This window comes from Megalobrama amblycephala, linkage group LG20 (assembly GCF_018812025.1).
Source record: "Megalobrama amblycephala isolate DHTTF-2021 linkage group LG20, ASM1881202v1, whole genome shotgun sequence".
NCBI classification, from domain to species: Eukaryota; Metazoa; Chordata; class Actinopteri; order Cypriniformes; family Xenocyprididae; genus Megalobrama; species Megalobrama amblycephala.
Window position 1 is genome coordinate 30,939,510 of NC_063063.1, and position 20,608 is coordinate 30,960,117.

Consider the following 20,608-nt stretch of genomic DNA (forward strand, 5'->3'; position numbering starts at 1 on the left):
AAAAAGTGTTTATGTGTGCACATGATTTTAAAAGAACAAATGCTCACACAAATGTAAGGTAAATGAACTTTCATGCCTGTATAAAAGCAGATAGTTGGTCCAAATATCAAAATTCGAAATGAGGATACATCGCATTGTTCATTTTTTGGGTCAACTACTGCTTTTGCACATATAATTTCTAATCATAATTTGATTGTTGACCTAATTAATATTCATGAGATATGCATGCATACGTGTTCATTCAAGCGAACACATACACACAAAACAGTTGATCAGTACAGTATAACCCTGCTCTGATTCCTCAATATCATCCCTCTCTCCTTCACTCATTTTCTCCCTGGACTTTCTCTCTCCAAAAATACTCACTCATCCTTCAGCACTGCAGGAGTATTACAGGCCATAATTCACTGAAAAGCATCTGTGCCATTTAAACAGACACCTTCACACCTTTATCACCAGCTTTGTTACCTTCCTCATTAAAGGCCTCGCTAAATACCACAATCTGCTGTACTTTTTATTTAGCAAACTTCCACTTGCAGTTAATTTGAGAAGTATGAGAGGAAAATGCATGTTGACAGGCTTTGTGAGAGTCACACTAATTGCACCGGGCCATTCACCTGACAGTGAGTTTGGTCACTATAACAACAGAGGCCCACAAGCACTTTAACAGTCACAGAGAGAAGAATAAGACATTGCAACAGCCGTAATGATCCCTCTTGGGAATCAGAGTTCTCCAGGTATATTTTCTGCATGTTTACAGCCACAGTCTAATTAAACAGCGTCACAGAAACCGTCTCTAATGTCAACAGAGCAAGATCTGGGCTAATATTAGCCGGCTGCATGACTATCTGACCACAGTCCTCAGGTTCTCCTTCAGAGGACAGACAGCTGACTATTTAGTACACGTCAGTATGAAATCAAAATGGATACCATTTACTGTCTTGAAGACAAAAATCAGACTTTTTTTGGCATGTCAGATTCACTGAAAAAAAATTGGTGTCATTCATTCAAGGGGTGTTAGATTGTGATTTCACTTTTTTAACTTTAGTTAGTGTGTAAACAACATCTGCAAAGTTACGACGCTCAAAGTTCAATGGAAAGGAGATATTTTCTTTTAAAGAATTCGCTGTTTAAGGACTACAACAAGCTTCTTGCCCCTGCAACAAAGGGGGCGGGGCCATGTTGGGCTGCTTTAGAGAAGAGGAAGAGTTGTTGTAGTAGAGTGTTGTTGTCATGCTGTCATTTTACGCCGGACTGCTTCACAAACGAGGGTCAATTCAATGCTGGATTTGCACAAAAGATGAACATGACGGCACATGCTAGTGGATGAGTTGAATCAACTCCACAGCAACTACATAAATTTATCCACTAACCATTCAGAAACGTCTAAAAGTTGTAACTTCTTCCTGAGTCTCTCCATCAGTGTCGACTCCGGTTTGAACAATGTAAGGCTGAACACCATTACTGACAATCCTCATTTTGGCTGCGTGAGATTTTCCAGCTTTGTTGTTGTTGAGCAACCGAAGCGCAAGCTGTTAAAGCTCCGCCCTCGTCTGGAAACGGTGTGTTTTTGCTCACACCCAAATAGGGACAAATTTGACAAGCTATAATAAATGATCTGTGGGGGGTTTTGAGCTGAAACTTCACACATTCACCAGATAATTATAGGTCCTATTTAATTGCTAGTAATTTCACTAATAATTACAAAAAAATAGCATGTAACACATTGAATTAAACTTTAATCTTTGTTTAGTTTAAAACTTTGAAAAATATTTCAGGGTTATTTATATGCTAAAATTCGACAAAATACAACTTTAGGCTATATAAGCATGAATCTACTGTAAGTATACAATGGCATTTTTCTGTAATCACATGCATTTTAAAATTCAGCAGATTACAGTGCTATTGTTTCCTTTCTAAGAAGTGAGAAAAACAACACCCATGAGAATGACAACAGGAACAAAAGAGTACGAATACAAATTCAAGACAGTCATAACAGCAAAGCTCCTTCTGATCAAACTGATCCGCATGGATTTAACACATTTATATGGACTGACTGATGAATACATTTGCCATGAATTATCAGAAAGCTGCTCTATTGAGCACAGAGAGGTGAAAGCTGTAGCCATAGAGACAAGCAATCTGAATGAACGCCATCTCTCTCTCTCTCTCCTTCCCTTTCTGTCACTCATTCACTTTCTCGCGCCACTTAAAATAATTCACACTGGTTTCTGTCCAAAGGCGCACCTGTCACTTTGACAGAGTACAAGTATATATGAAGGAGGCTACTGAATGTCAGAAACAGGACAGGCCTCTACAGGTAGAGTGAGAGGAGTTTAACACCTGATTTCAACATTAGTGACACTACATGAGCCACATTTTACATTCAACATCAAGTGGAGATCCAACACAGCTCCAAATTTGTATATCGAAAAGGAAAGTTAAAAAAAGAAGAAATGTATTCATATTAACATGGTTCAACAATATGCAAAATTATTAATGACATGCATAAAAAAAAAAAAAAAAAAAAAAACTGACCAGCGCATCACACAAAACAAACACTGAAAAACTTAAAAGAAATGGTGCAGCTAAAATACACCTTCCCTTATACACTGACATATACTTTCATCTAAACCTCGCATCTGAAGTGTTGTTGACACCACAGCACTTGAGAAGGGGAAGTATGCGTGAGGGATGGTCGAGCTCTCATGACAGTAAACGTGCTGCGACTTGTCTTCATTCCTGAAATATATTCAGAAAAGATTGATCAACAGCAGCTGTGTCATATTCTCCATGAAAACAGAGATGGCAAAAACACGATTCCAGAAACCTACAGAGAAATCAGCCATTGTCCTTTGTGTTTACACAGACACCTCCCACTCCTGCTCAAACTATTTTTAAAACTTCTATTTTTACATTTTTAAAGATAAGCACAATATGGTGCAGGATGAATTTCACACAGAAGTTTAATATTTAGGTTTAGCAATATTTCAATTCCTAACCACAGTAGAATAGTCATGCGTAAATGTAACAAACACTACTAATTCATTAATAATCTAAAATTAATAATATCTATCTATCTATCTATCTATCTATCTATCTATCTATCTATCTATCTATCTATCGATCGATCGATCGATGTATCCACCTATCCATCCATCCATCCATCCGCCAATCCATCCATCCGCCCATCCATCCATCTAGTCAACTACCCACCTATCCACCTGTCCATCTGTCCGTCTACCCAACTAATCATCCATCCATCCGTCCGTCTACACAATTACCCACCTATCCATCCAACCATCTATCCATTTGTCCGCCCATCCATCCATCCTTCCTTCCATCCAATCCATCCGTCTATCTGGCCAACTACCCACCTATCCATCCATCTATTCGTCCATCCTTCCATCTATCCATCCATCCATCCAGCCATCCATCCGCCCATCCATCCATCCACCCATCCATCCATCCGTCCATCCATCCACCCATCCATCCATCCATCCATCCATCCAGCCAACTACCCACCTATCCATCCATCCGCCTATCCATCCATCTGTCCATCCATCCAGCCAACTACCCACCTATCCATCCATCCACCTATCCATCCATTCATCCATCCATCCATCCATCCATCCGTCCATCCACCCGCCCATTCATCCATCCATCTGCCCATCCATCCATCCATCCATCCAGCCATCTACCCACCTATCCATCCATCCATCCATCCATCCATCCATCCGCCCATTCATCCATCCATCGGTCTATCCATCTGCTTGTCCATCCATCCAGCCAACTACCCACCTATCCATTCATCCATCCATCCATCCATCCGTCCACCCAACTAATCATCCATCACTCCATCCATCCATCTAGCCAACAACCAACCTATCCATCCATCCATCCATTCATCCATCCATCGGTCTATCCATCTGCTTGTCCATCCATCCAGCCAACTACCCACCTATCCATTCATCCATCCATTCATCCATCCGTCCACCCAACTAATCATCCATCACTCCATCCATCCATCTAGCCAACAACCAACCTATCCATCCATCCATCCATCCATCCATCCATCTGTCCGTCCGTCCATCTATCTACCCAACTAATCATCCATCCATCCATCCATCCGTCCATCCATCCTTTACTGTACTGTAGAGGTGCATTCTTTTTACAACAGTTTTGAAAGGTGCTCATCCAATTGGAATTGAAATTAATCTGATCTGTTTTATAAAGTAAAACTAATAATTTAATTGCTACTGTTACACTAGTTCTGTTCTGTCATACAAAACGAGTCGGCCGATAGAGGTGACTTTCAGTCTCCCATATTATACCTCTCCTAATGACCATAATTACTCTAAGGCCAAAGATCAGAAATCAGAAGTGCATCTGTCTGACTGAAATCATCTGCCTGTGTCCTGTAACGCTGCACACATGGAGCATTTACAAGCATCAATCATGCAACATGACTTAAGAAATCATTCACGTCTGTAACGCAAATGATGTGGGACGAGCTACGTGCCAAAGTTTAGTACTTAGTGTCAGGATTTTGTTCAAATCCCTCACACTAAGTATGAGTGATAGTAATAGTGAAGCTTGCATTCAAACACCACTAAAAGAGGCCAAAAATAGCATGTGCTGATGTGGTCCAATGTATCTTATTAGCTCCCTCTCTCTCTCACACACACTCACACAGTTCCTACAGACCTACTTTCCCCTCCTCTACTTAATAGGATTTATCTCCTTCAGTCTGTGATACACAAACACACACCTGCAGCCCTGAGCCAAGTCCTTCCATTAACACGGCTAATCTGAGACCTTCAGGGAGCGGATGAACCCTTTCTACATCGACATATCCGTATAATTGGGTAAATCTCACTAAAACATGTCCAGGCCGTAATTTACCCTAAAATCAAAAGAAAAAAGTTGAGAACTTGTCTTTTGCGTAAAGAAAATAAAGTCTATTTTTAGTCTATTCACACATAGAGCACTTCATCACACACTTATTAAATAAACATTAAGTCTCTTAGGAACTCATGGTCTTATAGTGATATAAAGTGAAGCCCTTCAGAGCGTGGGTGAAAATTATAAATCATTCCAAAATAGAAAATAAACCGAACAACATTACACTGGCCTTAAATCATCACCTTTACAGCCTCGTAAACTTACAGAGACAAACAGCATTACTGTAATTCAATCCTCATGATGCACTAATCAGTCCAACCGTCATCTACACAAATGAACAATGTTATTCACTTAGCTGGACGCCATGATTGATGCATAATTTTCAGACAAAGGCCATTTCCACATAAACCTGTTTTGTGAATGTGAATCAGTGAGTTCTGGATCATACAGTTGATGTTAATGGCATGATTGACAATCTCAGGGATTGAATAACATTCAGGATGAATCAAATAGTCTCTAAAATGGAGTCTGAATTAAATTAGTACAGCATTATTTTCATGGTACAAGCTCAGTAATGGTTGTAAACCAACTTAAAGGGGTCCTTGATTATGATTTCACTTTTTTTAACTTTAGTTAGTGTGTAATGTTGCTGTTTGATCATAAACAACATCTGCAAAGTTACGACACTCAAAGTTCAATGCAAAGGAGATATTTTCTTTTACAGAAATCACTTTTTAAGGACTACAACAAATGGCTGGTAGGGACTACAATAAGCTTGGTGACATCACAACCCTAAAATTTACATAAACCCCGCCCCCGAGAACACACAACAAAGGGGGGCGGGGCCATGTTGGGCTGCTTTAGAGAAGAGGAAGAGTTGTTGTAGTAGAGTGTTGTTGACATGCCGTCATTTTACGCCGGACTGCTTCACAAACAAGGGTCAATTCAACGCTGGATTTGCACAAAAGATTAACATGACGGCACATGCTAGTGGATGAGTTGAATGAACTCCGCAGCAACTACATAAATTTATCCACTAACCATTCAGAAACGTCTAAAAGTTGTAACTTCTTCCTGAGTCTCTCCATCAGTGTCGACTCCGGTTTGAACAATGTAAGGCTGAACACCGTTACTGACAATCCTCATTTTGGCTGTGTGAGATTCTCCAGCTCTGTTGATGTTGAGCAACCGAAGCATGAGCTGTTAGAGCTCCGCCCTTCGGGAGCAGCAGCTCATTTGCATTTAAAGGGACACACACAAAAACGGCGTGTTTCTGCTCACACCCAAATAGGGGCAAATTTGACAAGCTATAATAAATGATCTGTGGGGGATTTTGAGCTGAAACTTCACAGACACATTCTGGGGACACCAGAGACTTATATTACATCTTGTGAAAGGGGCATAATAGGTCACACATGCAAAGGGCTTTCTGTCAAATATCTTGAGATGAGGTCACCAGGTGGTCCGAAAACAGAAACAAGCAATGAAAAGAAAAAAAGAAATGGCAGCAGGTTACGCTGACCTGCCAACGCATCTCTGAATTATTAATTTGATCTCATGACGTACACTTCCAATGCATTTCAGAGCTGAATTACAGTTTCCATGTGAAGTACTGATTCATTTCGTTTAGAGACAGATGGAGAGAGTGGGAGAAAGAGAAGAGCGTGTGAAAGGATATGTATGAAAGGTTATTGAGGGTGTAAAGAAGAAAGACTGTAGGAAGAAGAAAGCATGTGTGGGCAACAGGCGGAGAGATGAAAGAGTTTCTCACTGATTCTCAGGCCTCATAAGAAGTGTGTTACATGAGAGGACGACAGCCAGAAAATACTAATCAGACAGACAGAACGAGAGGGGGGGGGGGGGGGGGGGGGGGGCAAAGTGTCACCGTACGCTCTGATACCGACCATGATTTACATGCAAATGCAAAATTTGGTCATAATCCAATTATATGTCATGTAAACATGTTAATTTGATTGCCACAACCCAATTAAACCTACAGTATTTTCTAGGGTAAACAGCAGATATTCGCCTGTATTAATCTGAATTTTTGGTCATGCAAACTAGTTTAGGATATGCTTTTGTTAATGGCTGATAATGATGCCACTATCTAGACAGCGGGGCAGCCAGTGACCTATATAGTGCTTAATGACGACAAATAAGACATACTCAAATTCTCTGAATATAAATGAAGAGTTATTATATAACATTTTATACTAAATGTTGTACTGACACAAAGCACTTCTGTAAATCAGCAAAACAGGGAAAGTTTTCAGCCGATAATCGCAAAATATCTGCCTGGCATATCAAGATATCAGTATGTCAAAAGAAAAAAAGCTTGTATGGTGCACAATACAGGTGGTGAAAAGTCAAGAAACATATTTTTGGAGTAAAGAGGCTTTTTTCCTAACAAATAAAGTTCAAAAGATTGTTAAAATGTTTCTGAAAGAAGTCTCTAATGGTTATCTATTTTATCAGATATATTCTAAAATGTAATTTATTCCTGCGATCAACGCATACTCCAGTCTTCAGTGTCATGTGATCCTTCAGAAAACATTCTGATTATTATCAATGTTGAAAACAATTGGTAAAAATTGGTAATCAATTTGGTAGAAACCAATACTTTATTTCAGTATTATTTGATGAATAAAAAAAGCTCAAAAGAAAAACATTCATTTGAAATACAGATCTTTCGTAACATTATAAATGTCTTCACTGAAATCAAAACTCTTTTGAACAGTAGAGTGAATCAATATACAGACAAGTGAAAGCACCATAAGAGTCTTATGGCCCATTTTGCAATTCATTGCACGCTTGTCTGTTGTTGTTTTTTTTAAAGCTGAAGTGTGTAATTTCTGCGTCAAAGGCACCACCAAAAGAAAACTGCAATGACTTTTCAAACAATCTTCCCAAACAACTCGTTTTACAATCAAACAAAACCTGAATGTGCCAGAGTCACAATTTTAACACTTTTCAGGGAAATCTACCAAAAATGGTTTACTTAGAGCTCTCACCAAATTATTTTAGCAGTGGAAAAAAATGTCACACTTAAGCTTTAAAGACATTAATGAAAATTAATGACTTGATTAAATTACAGTACCAAATTACTAACAATGCAACAGCATACATCTCCAATATCACCAACAGATGACAATGTGGAAAAAATATGCATGCCACAGTCACTCTAAAAAATGCTGGGTTAAAAACAACCCAAGATGGGTTGAAAAGGAACAAAACTCAGCGGTTAGGTAAATGTTTGACCAACGTGCTGGACAGTTTTATTTAACTCGACTATTGTTTAACAATGATTGTATGGTTGGCTTAAAATAAAAGCCAAAATAGGTTGGAAATTAAAAATCAGACACATAATTACTAGAGGCAACAATAATCATCAAAGGTGAACATTTATTAATAAGCAATTTAATACATGTTTATTGTTTAATTATTATTCATTAAACATTAATAAATGTTCTTTTTTTAACATATTTTGGGTTCATTTTAAGCAAGCAATATAGTAATTTTTATACAATAGTTGACTTAAATAAAACTACCCAGCAGGTTGGGTCAAACATTTAACCCAATCGCTGGGTTAAACCGACCCATTCACTGGGTTAAAAAGACCCATTCGCTGGGATAAACAATGACCCAATTGCTTGGTTAAAAAAAGGACCCAATTGCTGGGTTAAAACGACCCATTTGCTGGGTTAAAACGACCCAGTTGTTTGGTTAAAAAAGACCCAATTGCTGGGTTAAAATGACCCATTCGCTTGGTTAAAGCAACCAATTTGCTGGGCTAATACGACCCAATTGCTGGGTTAAAAACGACCCAATCGCTTGGTTAAAACGACCCAATCACTAGGTTAAAAAGACCCAATCACTGGGTTAAAATGACCCATTCGCTGGGTTAAAAACGACCCAATTGCTGGGTTAAAAACGACCCAATTGCTTGGTTAAAACGACCCAATCACTAGGTTAAAAAAGACCCAATCACTGGGTTAAAATGACCCATTCGCTGGGTTAAAAAAGACCCAATTGCTGGGTTAAAAACGACCCAATTGCTTGGTTAAAACGACCCAATCACTAGGTTAAAAAGACCCAATCACTGGGTTAAAATGACCCATTCGCTGTGTTAAAACGACCCAATTGCTTGGTTAAAACGACCCAATCACTAGGTTAAAAAGACCCAATCACTGGGTTAAAATGACCCATTCGCTGGGTTAAAAAAGACCCAATTGCTGGGTTAAAAACGACCCAATTGCTTGGTTAAAACGACCCAATCACTAGGTTAAAAAGACCCAATCACTGGGTTAAAATGACCCATTCGCTGGGTTAAAAACGACCCAATTGCTGGGTTAAAAACGACCCAATTGTTTGGTTAAAACGACCCAATCACTAGGTTAAAAAGACCCAATCACTAGGTTTAAAAGACCCAATCACTGGGTTAAAATGACCCATTCGCTGGGTTAAAAAAGACCCAATCGCTGGGTTAAAAACGACCCAATTGCTTGGTTAAAACGACCCAATCACTAGGTTAAAAAGACCCAATCACTGGGTTAAAATGACCCAATCACTGGGTTAAAAAGACCCAATCACTGGGTTAAAATGACCCAATCACTGGGTTAAAATGACCCAATCACTGGGTTAAAATGACCCATTCGCTGTGTTAAAACAACTCATTCGCTTTGTACATTTTTAACCCAACATGGGTTGTTTTTAACCCAGCATTGAGTGTATGCTTGATATCTGTATTCCAATAACAAAGCTCTTTTATATCTAGAATGAAGTCCAAACTGACCTCAAAGAGCTCAAATATAAGTATGTCATGGTAAAACCAGAACAAATAGTAAGAGATTTTTTTAACGGAAGATGACATCTCTTTCTTCAAGCTGTCTGAAACCTTCTCTGCAACATCATGCTGATGAAGACGAACATCACACCTGACCCTCAGACAGACAACTCAAGCCATGACTCATAATTTCATCCTTCTCAGTCTCTTATTTGCTTTCCCGCTCTTTCTCTCTCCATGCTAAAGGACGTGTCATTTGTATCCCGAACGGTCACGGCACCTGCAGCTTTTTTGTCTGACACTATAATTCATCATCCTTAAAGACTCAAACGTCTTTCTCAGGACAGCGTCTGCTCTCACCGCCAAAACCAGACAGAGACTGAGCGAGACCCAACAGATTTAACAGCACTAATGATATATTGGCCAGGCTGATTAATCAGGCAAGTTCTGAGGTTATCACATCAGCTGTTAACAGTGCCGGCTTGCCCGATTAAGTGTTAGTTACTCTTTGTGCCAAAGCGAAATCTACCAGCAGACCTGTCAATGAATAATAAACACGTTCTGTTTGATGTTTTGTGTGAATTTTAGGTGAATATTGTGCACCAAAACATGTTGTATAAGTCGTTCTCATTTCTCATTGAACACTTTATTTGTTGCACCATAAATAATAAAAAGAAGATTGCTAGTATCTCGGCATGCAATCCCTTTTTGGATACGCAGCAAATGAGTTTGGAAGGATTTCATTGTATCTTGGAAATCATGTTATGTGTGGAATGAGAAGTGCGCAAGATCCCATTCTTTTTGAAAATAAGTCATTATGTTTTGCACATTGGCATTATATGCCAAAATTGATGGATGAAGGCTGATATAATGCCAATACAACTTGATTATGAGAGCAAAAGTACTGTACACAGAATTAATTTACACCATTACAAATACTTGACAAGACTGTTGGCAAATTTGGAAACTATACAAGTGGGAAAAAACATAATTTGGCAAATGGGCACACACTGAAAAACATTTGGTGCACGATAACAATTTTCACTCAGAAATTGCTAGTAAATTTCACAAACAATTGCAAAGAAATGGCAAGTAAAGACTGAAGTAGTCTTTTCTTGTAAAACATACTCAGTAATCTTTGTTTTATGTGCAACTTCAAAAAAATCTTTAATTTTTCACAGTGCAGATATTGTCAGATAATCTCAAGAGAGACAAATATTGGCTGATTAATTGGCCTGGTTGATATATAAAAGTAAATTTGAGGGGAAAATGTGTTAAAAATAAGAGATTTCTTGATGTCAGCACTTATGAATACATCTCAGTTTCTCATCATTAAGTTTGATTGTGTATATGTCTGCATTAAATCAATATCAGCCATTAAAACCCCATCAAACAGCACACAAAAACTCATTTCATAAAAACTTATGAAGGGTTTTATATCCAAACACCAGTAAGAAATGGACATTTATTAGACACCTCAACCTTTAAATGCAATAAAACAGCATTGAAGCACATCAAATCATTCACAGAGTGATGACCTCAACGTCCTAGAATGATCAACTGGTTGATTCAAACACTTTCAGAGAAGAACTTACTAAATGATTGTATAATAGAAAGATAAACTACCAAAATCCTGAATATTCCATCAAAACGAAGCTTTATTTGATCATTTAAAAGCTCGCCTGTCCGGTGTCCTTTAGCACAAGCAATCTCAGGCCACATCTCAGAAATCAACACTGATCCAGCAGCATGTGTTTGAATGTGACATTTCCCCCAGACTGACTGCAATGTTTCTGCATGCAGCAATGCAACAGCATGTCAATGCATCAGGACATCAGCTCCACACAAAACCCAGCAGACACGCATGAAACAAGAGAAACTCTTACCGGAGGCTCAGGTGGCTGTGTGGATGGAGGAATGCGGGGCTGTTGGTGCTGCTGCTGGTGTGTTACTGCAGTCCGCATGCACTCAGCAGCATCATCATCATCATCATCTTCATCATGAGGCTCTGCCTGGGTTGTACCGGGCTGTACCGCTGGCGGTGCTGAAGTGGACAGCTCCTCGACTCGGTCTTGCATTCGTGTTTTGGGGGGGAATGAAAAGGACAGCAGAGAACAGAGTGTGTCTAACTAATAGAGTCAGACATCAGCCCCGCCGGTAGGAGCACGAGGTTTGTTCTAAATCACGCTCTACCATACTTCTCCTACTAGAAGTGCAGTAGGTCGGAAAGCGCTGCTGTTACCTGTTACATTTACTATGTCTTCCTCCAGGGGGCGCGTGTTGGCTCAAATAGAGGAATCCTCGCGCTGCAGTCAAATTTAATTCAAAATTATTGGAGACATTAGTATGATAAACAGTGTAACCGTTTAAATATATTAATTTGAAAACATATTACCTGTCGTGCATATTGAAATTCGTCTTAGTTTTTTTCTTTTAGTTGATATTATATATTATATATATTAAGAATATATATATATATATATATATATATATATATTCTTAATGAATAAAGACATGATTATTTCCCATAGCCTAACTAATTATTATTAATCATTATAATTGAGACGCTGACCAATTAGAGACAGCGTATGATCCGCTAAGCCCCGCCCATTCTCACCACCTGTTTCATGTGAAACGCCATTCCACCTGCTCGCTCTATGAAGTATGCAGTGCGTTAGTATTCCATCACAGACGCAGCGCGCATGCTCAGGGCTCGCGTGCTGAAATTACTGACAGGTGTGACGAGTTTTTCAGGTCGAGTCTCAAGAGGCAAACAAACACCAAACAACTGCTGTGATCCCAGTTTAATAAGCGCGTCTATGCAAATCAAATGTTTCTGATCTATGGCCAATTTCAAAGAGACACACAAAACCTGAAAGGCGCATTTCATGTCTGTGCATTCATCATTTCACACTTATACAAAAAGTAGGCATAAATAAATATGCTACTTTTTCATACTTTTTTTTTTTTTTTGTACCTAATTAAATTGTATGATGTATATTGATTTTTTGGAGCTCATAGAAATAAAAATGTAATTTCAACAGCAATTGCAATGATTTGTGAAATTATAACTTTAATTAGATCTTACATAAATGTCAAAACTTATTGTTTTTGGACTTTTTGGATGTTATTAGTTAACTGATTACTGATAAAACAAAGAGAGATGCTACAATGACTGCTGTAGAGCTGTAAATTGAAAAGACAATTCCACTGTATTTTCATTAATACCTTCATTATTCTTATTTTAAAATAACCCTTTTCTCTTCTCTTCATCTCAACATGCTAAATAAAACAAGATAGATGTCTTTCAGATGATGCAAATTAAATCAGATTTCTATACACAAGGTGTTTCTCAATCCAGAACCGGTTTGAGTTTCAGGGATCGGCATGGAAAATAAAGCTATATGACTAATAATTCTGTAATTCAGGTCATTAGGACACCAACCTCCCTCTATTCATGCAAAGAACCAGTTAATTTTAGTAATGTCTAGGCATGTGTAGTTTGATAATTATTAAGAAAGATTTCCGTGTATGAATCAAGAGTAAACCACTTTTACCAAATCTTGTGCAGGATTTCATCTCCATAAAGACTTGTACAAGGTTAAAACAGATGCATTACAGAAACACAGCGTTTGCATATCAATGCAAAACCAAATCAAATTCCCCCTCCTATTCTGCAATTAATCACAGATCTGTCCATCCATCTGAAAGCTTGTAGTTAATTAACATGAAGTTAAAGTGAGAAGGTTAAAACATCACACACTTACCAAGTGATCCATGACCAAATAATACTTCAAAGCATCATTTTGCATAAGACTTTATATTTTCTCAGCAATTTGCATAAAACATTTATGCACTTATTTACAACCACACATAATTAAAGCAAAACACGTTAAAGCACAGTGCATGTGCACAAATCATAAACCATTGTGATGAACAACTGTCCAAGAAACTGCGTCATGATACTCCTTGAAATACTCATAATAAAGCAATACATATAAAGGTCATAAAAGACCCCAAACATACAAAAGAAGCACATTGTGATAGGCCACACTTTAAAAACATGTTTCAATTCGGAAAATTGGGTCTTGATTAAATATCATCAATGCAACATACAGAGCAATACCAGCAAATAGTCTATTTCTGTGCACTTATTTGCAGATAAAATATACAATAAGATGTGTCTTATTCAAACAAACACTGAGAACCCGTGAAGTAAATCGGAACCGATATTAGTTTTCCAGCTTCAATCCTTTTCACATTGACACAAGTGTGAATTTACCCAAAAACTGAGGTTTCAAAGTGCATATGAATCGATATGCATATGATTCCCTTGTAAATAAGAATCTATATTGTTTAGTTCCTTATCATAATGATGCTATTCATTTCTATTATTAGATTAAATAGGGATACAATCAACACAGAGCTCTGAATCTACCAGTATGCTTCTGTAAAACATGACTTGATTGCTTCTGAGGAAGATCTGCCTTCCTGTTTACAGATTTGTCTAATGAAGCTGAGAGAAAACCTGATGGTCCAGAACTGAAAAAAGTGCAAATATTACAGTATTTCATAAGTGCAAAATGATACAACATTTGGTGCATGAAAAACAGAGAAAGCTGCTTCAATAAATAAGATATTTCATAAAGGGCCAGATTTAATCGAGCCCCCATTCTGAAAACCTGCAGTTTTAAACCAAAGAAATTGTAGTGCTTTTTTTTTTTAAGGCTAAATTACACTAAAAGAATCAAGCACTTGAGATGTGGGTTTGTTGATGTGTCTTCTGTGACATTGCATTGGTGTAAAAATGTGTTCAAAAGACAGCCTTCCAGAGAAAGATCATGGATGAGAGATGACCTGTGAAACCAAACAAACATTTCACACATTAGAAGCAAAAAGACTAACCAGAGACACTACATTATGATAAAAGATTACAAAAACAAAATTTGCGTTAATTGTACACAATAAACATGTATTAAAGGGGCAGTTCACACAAAAAATGAAAATTATCCCATGGTTTAATCACCCTCAAGCCATCCTAGGTGTATATGACTGGTGTATCTTCTTTCGAGAAAAAAAAACAACCCTATAGATTGTTTTTCAACCACCTTATTATGACCTATATTTACGTTTTAAAGGTGCCCTAGAACTTTTTTTAAAAAGATGTAATATAAGTCTAAGGTGTCCCCTGAATGTGTCTGTGAAGTTTCAGCTCAAAATACCCCATAGATTTTGTTAATTCATTTTTTTAAATGACTATTTTGGGGCATCATTATAAATGAGCCGATTCAGGGTACGCGGCCCCTTTAAATCTCGTGCTCCACGCCCCAAGAGCTTGCGCTTGCCTCAAACAACATAAAAAAAGTTCAAACAGCTAATATAACCCTCAAAATGGATCTTTACAAAGTGTTTGTCATGCAGCATATCTAATCGCGTAAGTACAGTGTTTATTTTGATGTTTACATTTGGTTATGAATGAGTTTGATAGTGCTCCGTGGCTAAAGCTAACATTACACACTGTTGGAGAGATTTATAAAGAATGAAGTTTATGCATTATACAGACTGCAAGTGTTTAAAAATGAAAATGCGATGGCTCTTGTCTCCGTGAATACAGTGCACATGCATTCCCTGGGATCAAACCCACGATCGCATGATCACATGATTGCATATTGTTATATATTGCAATGCTCTGCCATTTGAGCTACGCGAAACCCGAAATATGACGCAGATAAAAGGGAACAATGCATTAAAATGAAAGTGTCCTGTTGTTGATAGGGGCGCAACTTTAGTAAACGCTCCTATGGGTCGTATTTCAGGGAAGTGACAAACGACCTATATAGGCGTATTGGTTGGAGAACATGTTGCTTCTTTCAGACGAACACAATCAGAGTTAAATTTAAAAATATCCTTGCTCTTCCAAGCCTTATAATGGGAGTGAATGGGGCTCAAGATTTTGAAGCCCAAAAAAGCACATCCATCCATCATAAAAGTAATCCACACGGCTTCAGGAGGTTAAAAAAGGCCTTCAGAAGTGAAGCGATGGGTTTTTCTAAAAAAATATCCATATTTAAAACTTTATAAACTATAATCACTGGTTTCCGGTCACAGCTAGTTCTGGCGGAACAGTGACCTCTGACCCAATGCATGACGTATTGATGAACGCAGAAGTGCAGCGTATAGAGCAAAACAAAACACAGGTCATGCATTAGTGGTCTTAAGAATTAGAAGTCTAAAGCAAAAGTTTTTAAAAGAGAAATGTCGAAAAATTTCAATACAAGAGAAGAGGAGCTTGAGTTTGTTGCACAGCCCTACTTCTTTGAACCGTGAGAGGCTTCAGGAGCTTAAGCTACACCTACATCCCGCGTCATGTGTAGGGTCAGAGGTCACTCTTCCGTCGGAACTAGACTTACATACGGAATATGCTGCTGGAAGCCAGTGACTATAGTTTAGAAAGTTTTAAATATGCATATTTTTCTTACAAAAACCCACTGCTTCACTTCAGAAGGCCTTTATTAACCCCCTGAAGCTGTGTGAAGTACGTTTATGATGGATGGATGCGCTATTTTGGGCTTGAGCCCCATTCACTACCATTATAAAGCTTGAAAGAGCCTGGATATTTTTGTGTTTTTCTGAGAGAAGAAAGTCATATACACCTAGGATGGCTTGAGGGTGAGTAAATCATGGGATAATTTTCATTTTTGGGTGAACTATCCCTTTAAGAAAGCAAATGGGGTTAGTTTTGATTTCATATCTTCAGTTCTGATCTGGTAACTCACCTCTTCAGGACTCCACAATGTCCTAGATGTTCCTGTAGTGCTAAATCTGCAGATTAATAAACGGAGCGAATCCCACGACGTCCTGCAGCAGCACTAGCGCCCTCTGCAGGGGAGGCTCCACATCGATCTCCACATTACGCCGGCGCAGGACACCCAGACTGGACTCGGTTACGTTGTGACAGTGGTTCACTTTGAGAGACTGCAGCTTGGGGCAGTACTCCGCTAACGTCCTGAACACACAAACAAACAGTTATTAACAGGCTCTGTTTTCATAATGTACTGCGCTGCCTATGTAGACACCATAATGAGGCATCGCATTTGCTAAATTACTCTTGTCTAAATGTTGTTACTGAATTTACACAGGCCAAGACTACAGATATCACATAGGGCTGTTATCAAATCGCAAATGCTGCAATTTAATTAAATAAATATATGCACTGCATGTTTCAGAGTGAAGCGCGGTGCTGTGTTCATTCACATGTGAGCAGCTCATGGTCTGGTGTTTGTAGCGAGCGTCTCGGTTCACAGTAAATGCTGCTCAACACGAACTTCATTTGCTTTGAATCTGAGTCACTTATGCATTTGGGAACAATATGTGCAATCATCTTCTCAAACTTGTAATGAGAAGCACTTATAAATCAGCTGTTTTCAACAACAGAGAAGCTTTAAGAGTCCTTGTTTCCACTAAAATACAAATTATAAATTGAATAAAATTAAGAAATTAAGACAATCATACAGTTTTACTGTAAAATAAAATTATTATTTTATTATAATTTTATTATAATATTTTATTATATTATAAAATTATATTTTTCTTAAATACTTAGGTTTTTTGTTGTACAGTGAAATACTGCAATAGTAATATTTCTTATTTTGTTTAATCATTTTAGCAACAATATTTAAATAATAAAAAAAAAAATTTAATTATATATAATACACTTTTTTTTTTCTTAAACAGTAGTTTTGTTATTTTATGGCGGAATACTACAGAAGTAATATTTTTATTATATTATATTTAATAATTGTAGCAATAATATATTAATAATACTATATATATATATATATATATATATATATATATATATATATATATATAATTATATAATTTATATAATTATTTATATATATTAATTATATAAAATATAAACATATATATATATATATATATATATATATATATATATATGTTTATATTTTATATAATTAATATATATAAATAATTATATAAATTATATATATATATATATATATATATATATATATATATATACACATGTGTGTTATTTATAAATATGACTACATATTATTGTTATTATTATTATTATATAATCATATTTATATACAATGACAATTTTTGGCCAAAACAAGCAGGATCTAGAGATTTTATTTTATTTATTTTTTCTATTTTTATTTTTTATTTAGATTTTATTTTTATTTTATATCTTTCTTAAGTACTTGAATTTATTATTTTACAGTAAAATACTACAATAGTAATAATGTTTAATATTTTTATTTAGTTTATTTAGTAATAATATAATATACAAATAGTAATAATTTTAACAGTAGTAATAATCAATTAATAATAATATTAATTAGGCCTTTCAATAGATTAAAATTTTTTAATCGCAATTAAATTTGTGTGATTAAGTGCCATTTATCCGGTTTAACACGTTTATTTTGTCATCATTTGCTATATCAAGCAAAGCAAACCATCAGATTGAGGTGTGATTCTCAAAAAAAAGGAATTTTCTAAATTTAGATGCCTTTCAAAAAAGGACACTCCAAAAAAGGACACTCCAAAAAAGGAGACGCCAAAAGGACACCAAATAACCAAATGATATAATGAAAAATAACTAAATAAATAATTTACAACTGGATCTTTTCCCCCAAAAACATGCAGCCCTATTTAGATATGAGCTTCTAAACAAACTCCTGCAACTGTCTGCAACTAACCACAAACACAAACACACCTGATAGCTTCGTTTCGTACTCGCAGGCACCCCGTGAGGTCCAGCTTCTCCAGCTCTCTGCACTTCTTCGCCACTTCCTCCACCGCTATGTCCGTGATGTTGGCATTAACAGCCACTGAGAGCGACCGCAACGCCGGGCACTTCCCCGCCACATAGCACACGACCTCGTCCTTCAGCTGTCTGCAGGCGGTCACATCCAGCGAGCGCAGGTCCGAGCAGTGATCCGCCAGGCTGCGCAGCGCCAGGCTGTCCACCCACTCGCAGTGCGCCAGGCTCAGGTGCTGCAGGCGCGGACAGCTCAGAGACACCGCCACCAGCGCGTGACGGCTCAGATGCACACAGCTACGCATGTCCACGCGCAGCAGGTGCTGGTTCTGACCAATCACGGGCAGCAGCTCTTTGTCAGTGATCCAATCGGAGCAGTTGGTAACGCAGAGATGGTGGAGAACTTGATTGTGGCGAAGCATGGAGCAGAAGGCTTCTTTAGGAATGTGAGGCCCCGTCTGAGGAGAAACACAGGAAGGATAGGGTGCAAGTTTGATGAAATACAGTGCAACAGAGATATTCCAGTGTCTGTACATACAGTACATTACCGGTCAAAAGTTTGGAAACATTACTATTTTTAATGTTTTTAAAGTCTCTTATGTTCATCAAGCCTGCATTTATTTGATCGATTGCTGATACTGTGCATGCGTATCAAAGGTTTTTTCCCCTCACCTGTGCAGGGTCAAACTTACGGCAGTTGGCCAGGTACACCTGAACGAGAGAACGAAAGCTCTTGCTGACGCGCTGCAGGCTGACCATGTGACGCAGCGGCAGGTAGCAGAACACGTGTGTAACTAACACATCCTCCCAGGGAAGGTCCAGCAGCTGACACCTGTCACAACATAAAACATCATGTCATGCCATAAGACATACGGTAAGAGGAGAGTTAGGTAAGATACTTTTACAGATATCGACTACAATCGACTAAGAGATTCTTCCCGGGTTGTGACATCACAAACCCTAAAATTTACATAAACCCCACCCCCGAGAACACACAACAAAGGGGGCGGGGCCATGTTGGGCTGCTTTAGAGAAGAGGAAGAGTTGTTGTAGTAGAGTGTTGTTGACATGCCGTCATTTTACGCCGGACTGCTTCACAAACGAGGGTCAATTCAACACAAAAGATTAACATGACGGCACATGCTAGTGGATGAGTTGAATAAACTCCACAGCAACTACATCAATTTATCCACTAACCATTCAGAAACGTCTAAAAGTTCTTCCTGAGTCTCTCCATCAGTGTCGACTCCGGTTTGAACAATGTAAGGCTGAACAAAATCGTCATTTTGGCTGCGTGAGATTCTCCAGCTTTGTTGTTGTTGAGCTGTTAAAGCTCCGCCCTCTTCTGGAAAGGGGGCTGGGAAAAGCAGCTCATTTGCATTTAAAAGGACACTCACAAAAACAGCGTGTTTTTGCTCACACCCAAATAGGGGCAAATTTGACAAGCTATAATAAATGATCTGTGGGGGATTTTGCGCTGAAACTTCACAGACACATTCTGGGGACACCAGAGACTTATATTACATCTTGTGAAAGGGGCATTATAGGTCACCTTTAAATGCATGCAGCACGCATACAAAACAACTGAGAAACTGACATACTGCTATCAACATTGACAGTATTTGTACAAAAGCCCTGTTTTAAGTACGAGCAACATGCATCCGTTTTAAAGACAATGTCATGAACATGTTAACTACTTCAAGTGATGACACAAACCAAATGCTTCCTGTTTTTAATGTGCGTGCATGCAAACTAGTGCAGCCACTGTCTCATAGAAAATCAGTGTTTATATGGACGGCACAGATAGAAAAATACAACAGCAATGTTCTGATGCTTTTTGCATGCATTGACTGGCTGCATCTCTGAATGCAAACGTGTGTTTGTGTACATGCAAGCCAAAGGAACGCGCACGTTTCTCTAAATCCATGCACACCTGGATCTCTCTTTATGAAATATACCTGTGGTTTTGCACGCGTTCATCGGGATTTTGATCCATGCTGATACTGCCCTCTGATCCGCGCACTTTATTTATCATGATTGATAAACAGCTGACCGGCTCATCCGGGTTCTATTGCTGCAGAGGATGATAGGGATTCAACAGGACGCCGCTGACTCACTGCTGCCATCTA

General features: G+C 38.0%; 2 protein-coding genes across 2 annotated transcripts in view; both read right to left on the reverse strand.

The window, feature by feature from the left end:
- The window catches only part of LOC125255436, a 65,272-nt gene extending 53,347 nt beyond the window's left edge, over positions 1-11,925 (reverse strand). Inside the window, exon 1 of the mRNA XM_048170661.1 lies at positions 11,575-11,925. The gene's annotated coding sequence lies outside the window, so the exon portion shown is untranslated. The remainder of the gene's footprint in view (positions 1-11,574) is intronic.
- A 1,567-nt stretch (positions 11,926-13,492) lies between these two features.
- fbxl15 (F-box and leucine-rich repeat protein 15) lies at positions 13,493-20,588 on the reverse strand. Its single transcript, XM_048171295.1, has 5 exons — positions 20,438-20,588; positions 19,152-19,311; positions 18,435-18,937; positions 16,465-16,694; positions 13,493-14,545 (listed from the first exon to the last, which is right to left on the reverse strand). Exons 1-4 carry the CDS (start codon positions 20,512-20,514, stop codon positions 16,505-16,507), a joined length of 930 nt encoding a protein of 309 aa, XP_048027252.1. The 5' UTR covers positions 20,515-20,588; the 3' UTR covers positions 13,493-14,545; positions 16,465-16,504.
- Between the last annotated feature and the right edge of the window lie 20 nt (positions 20,589-20,608).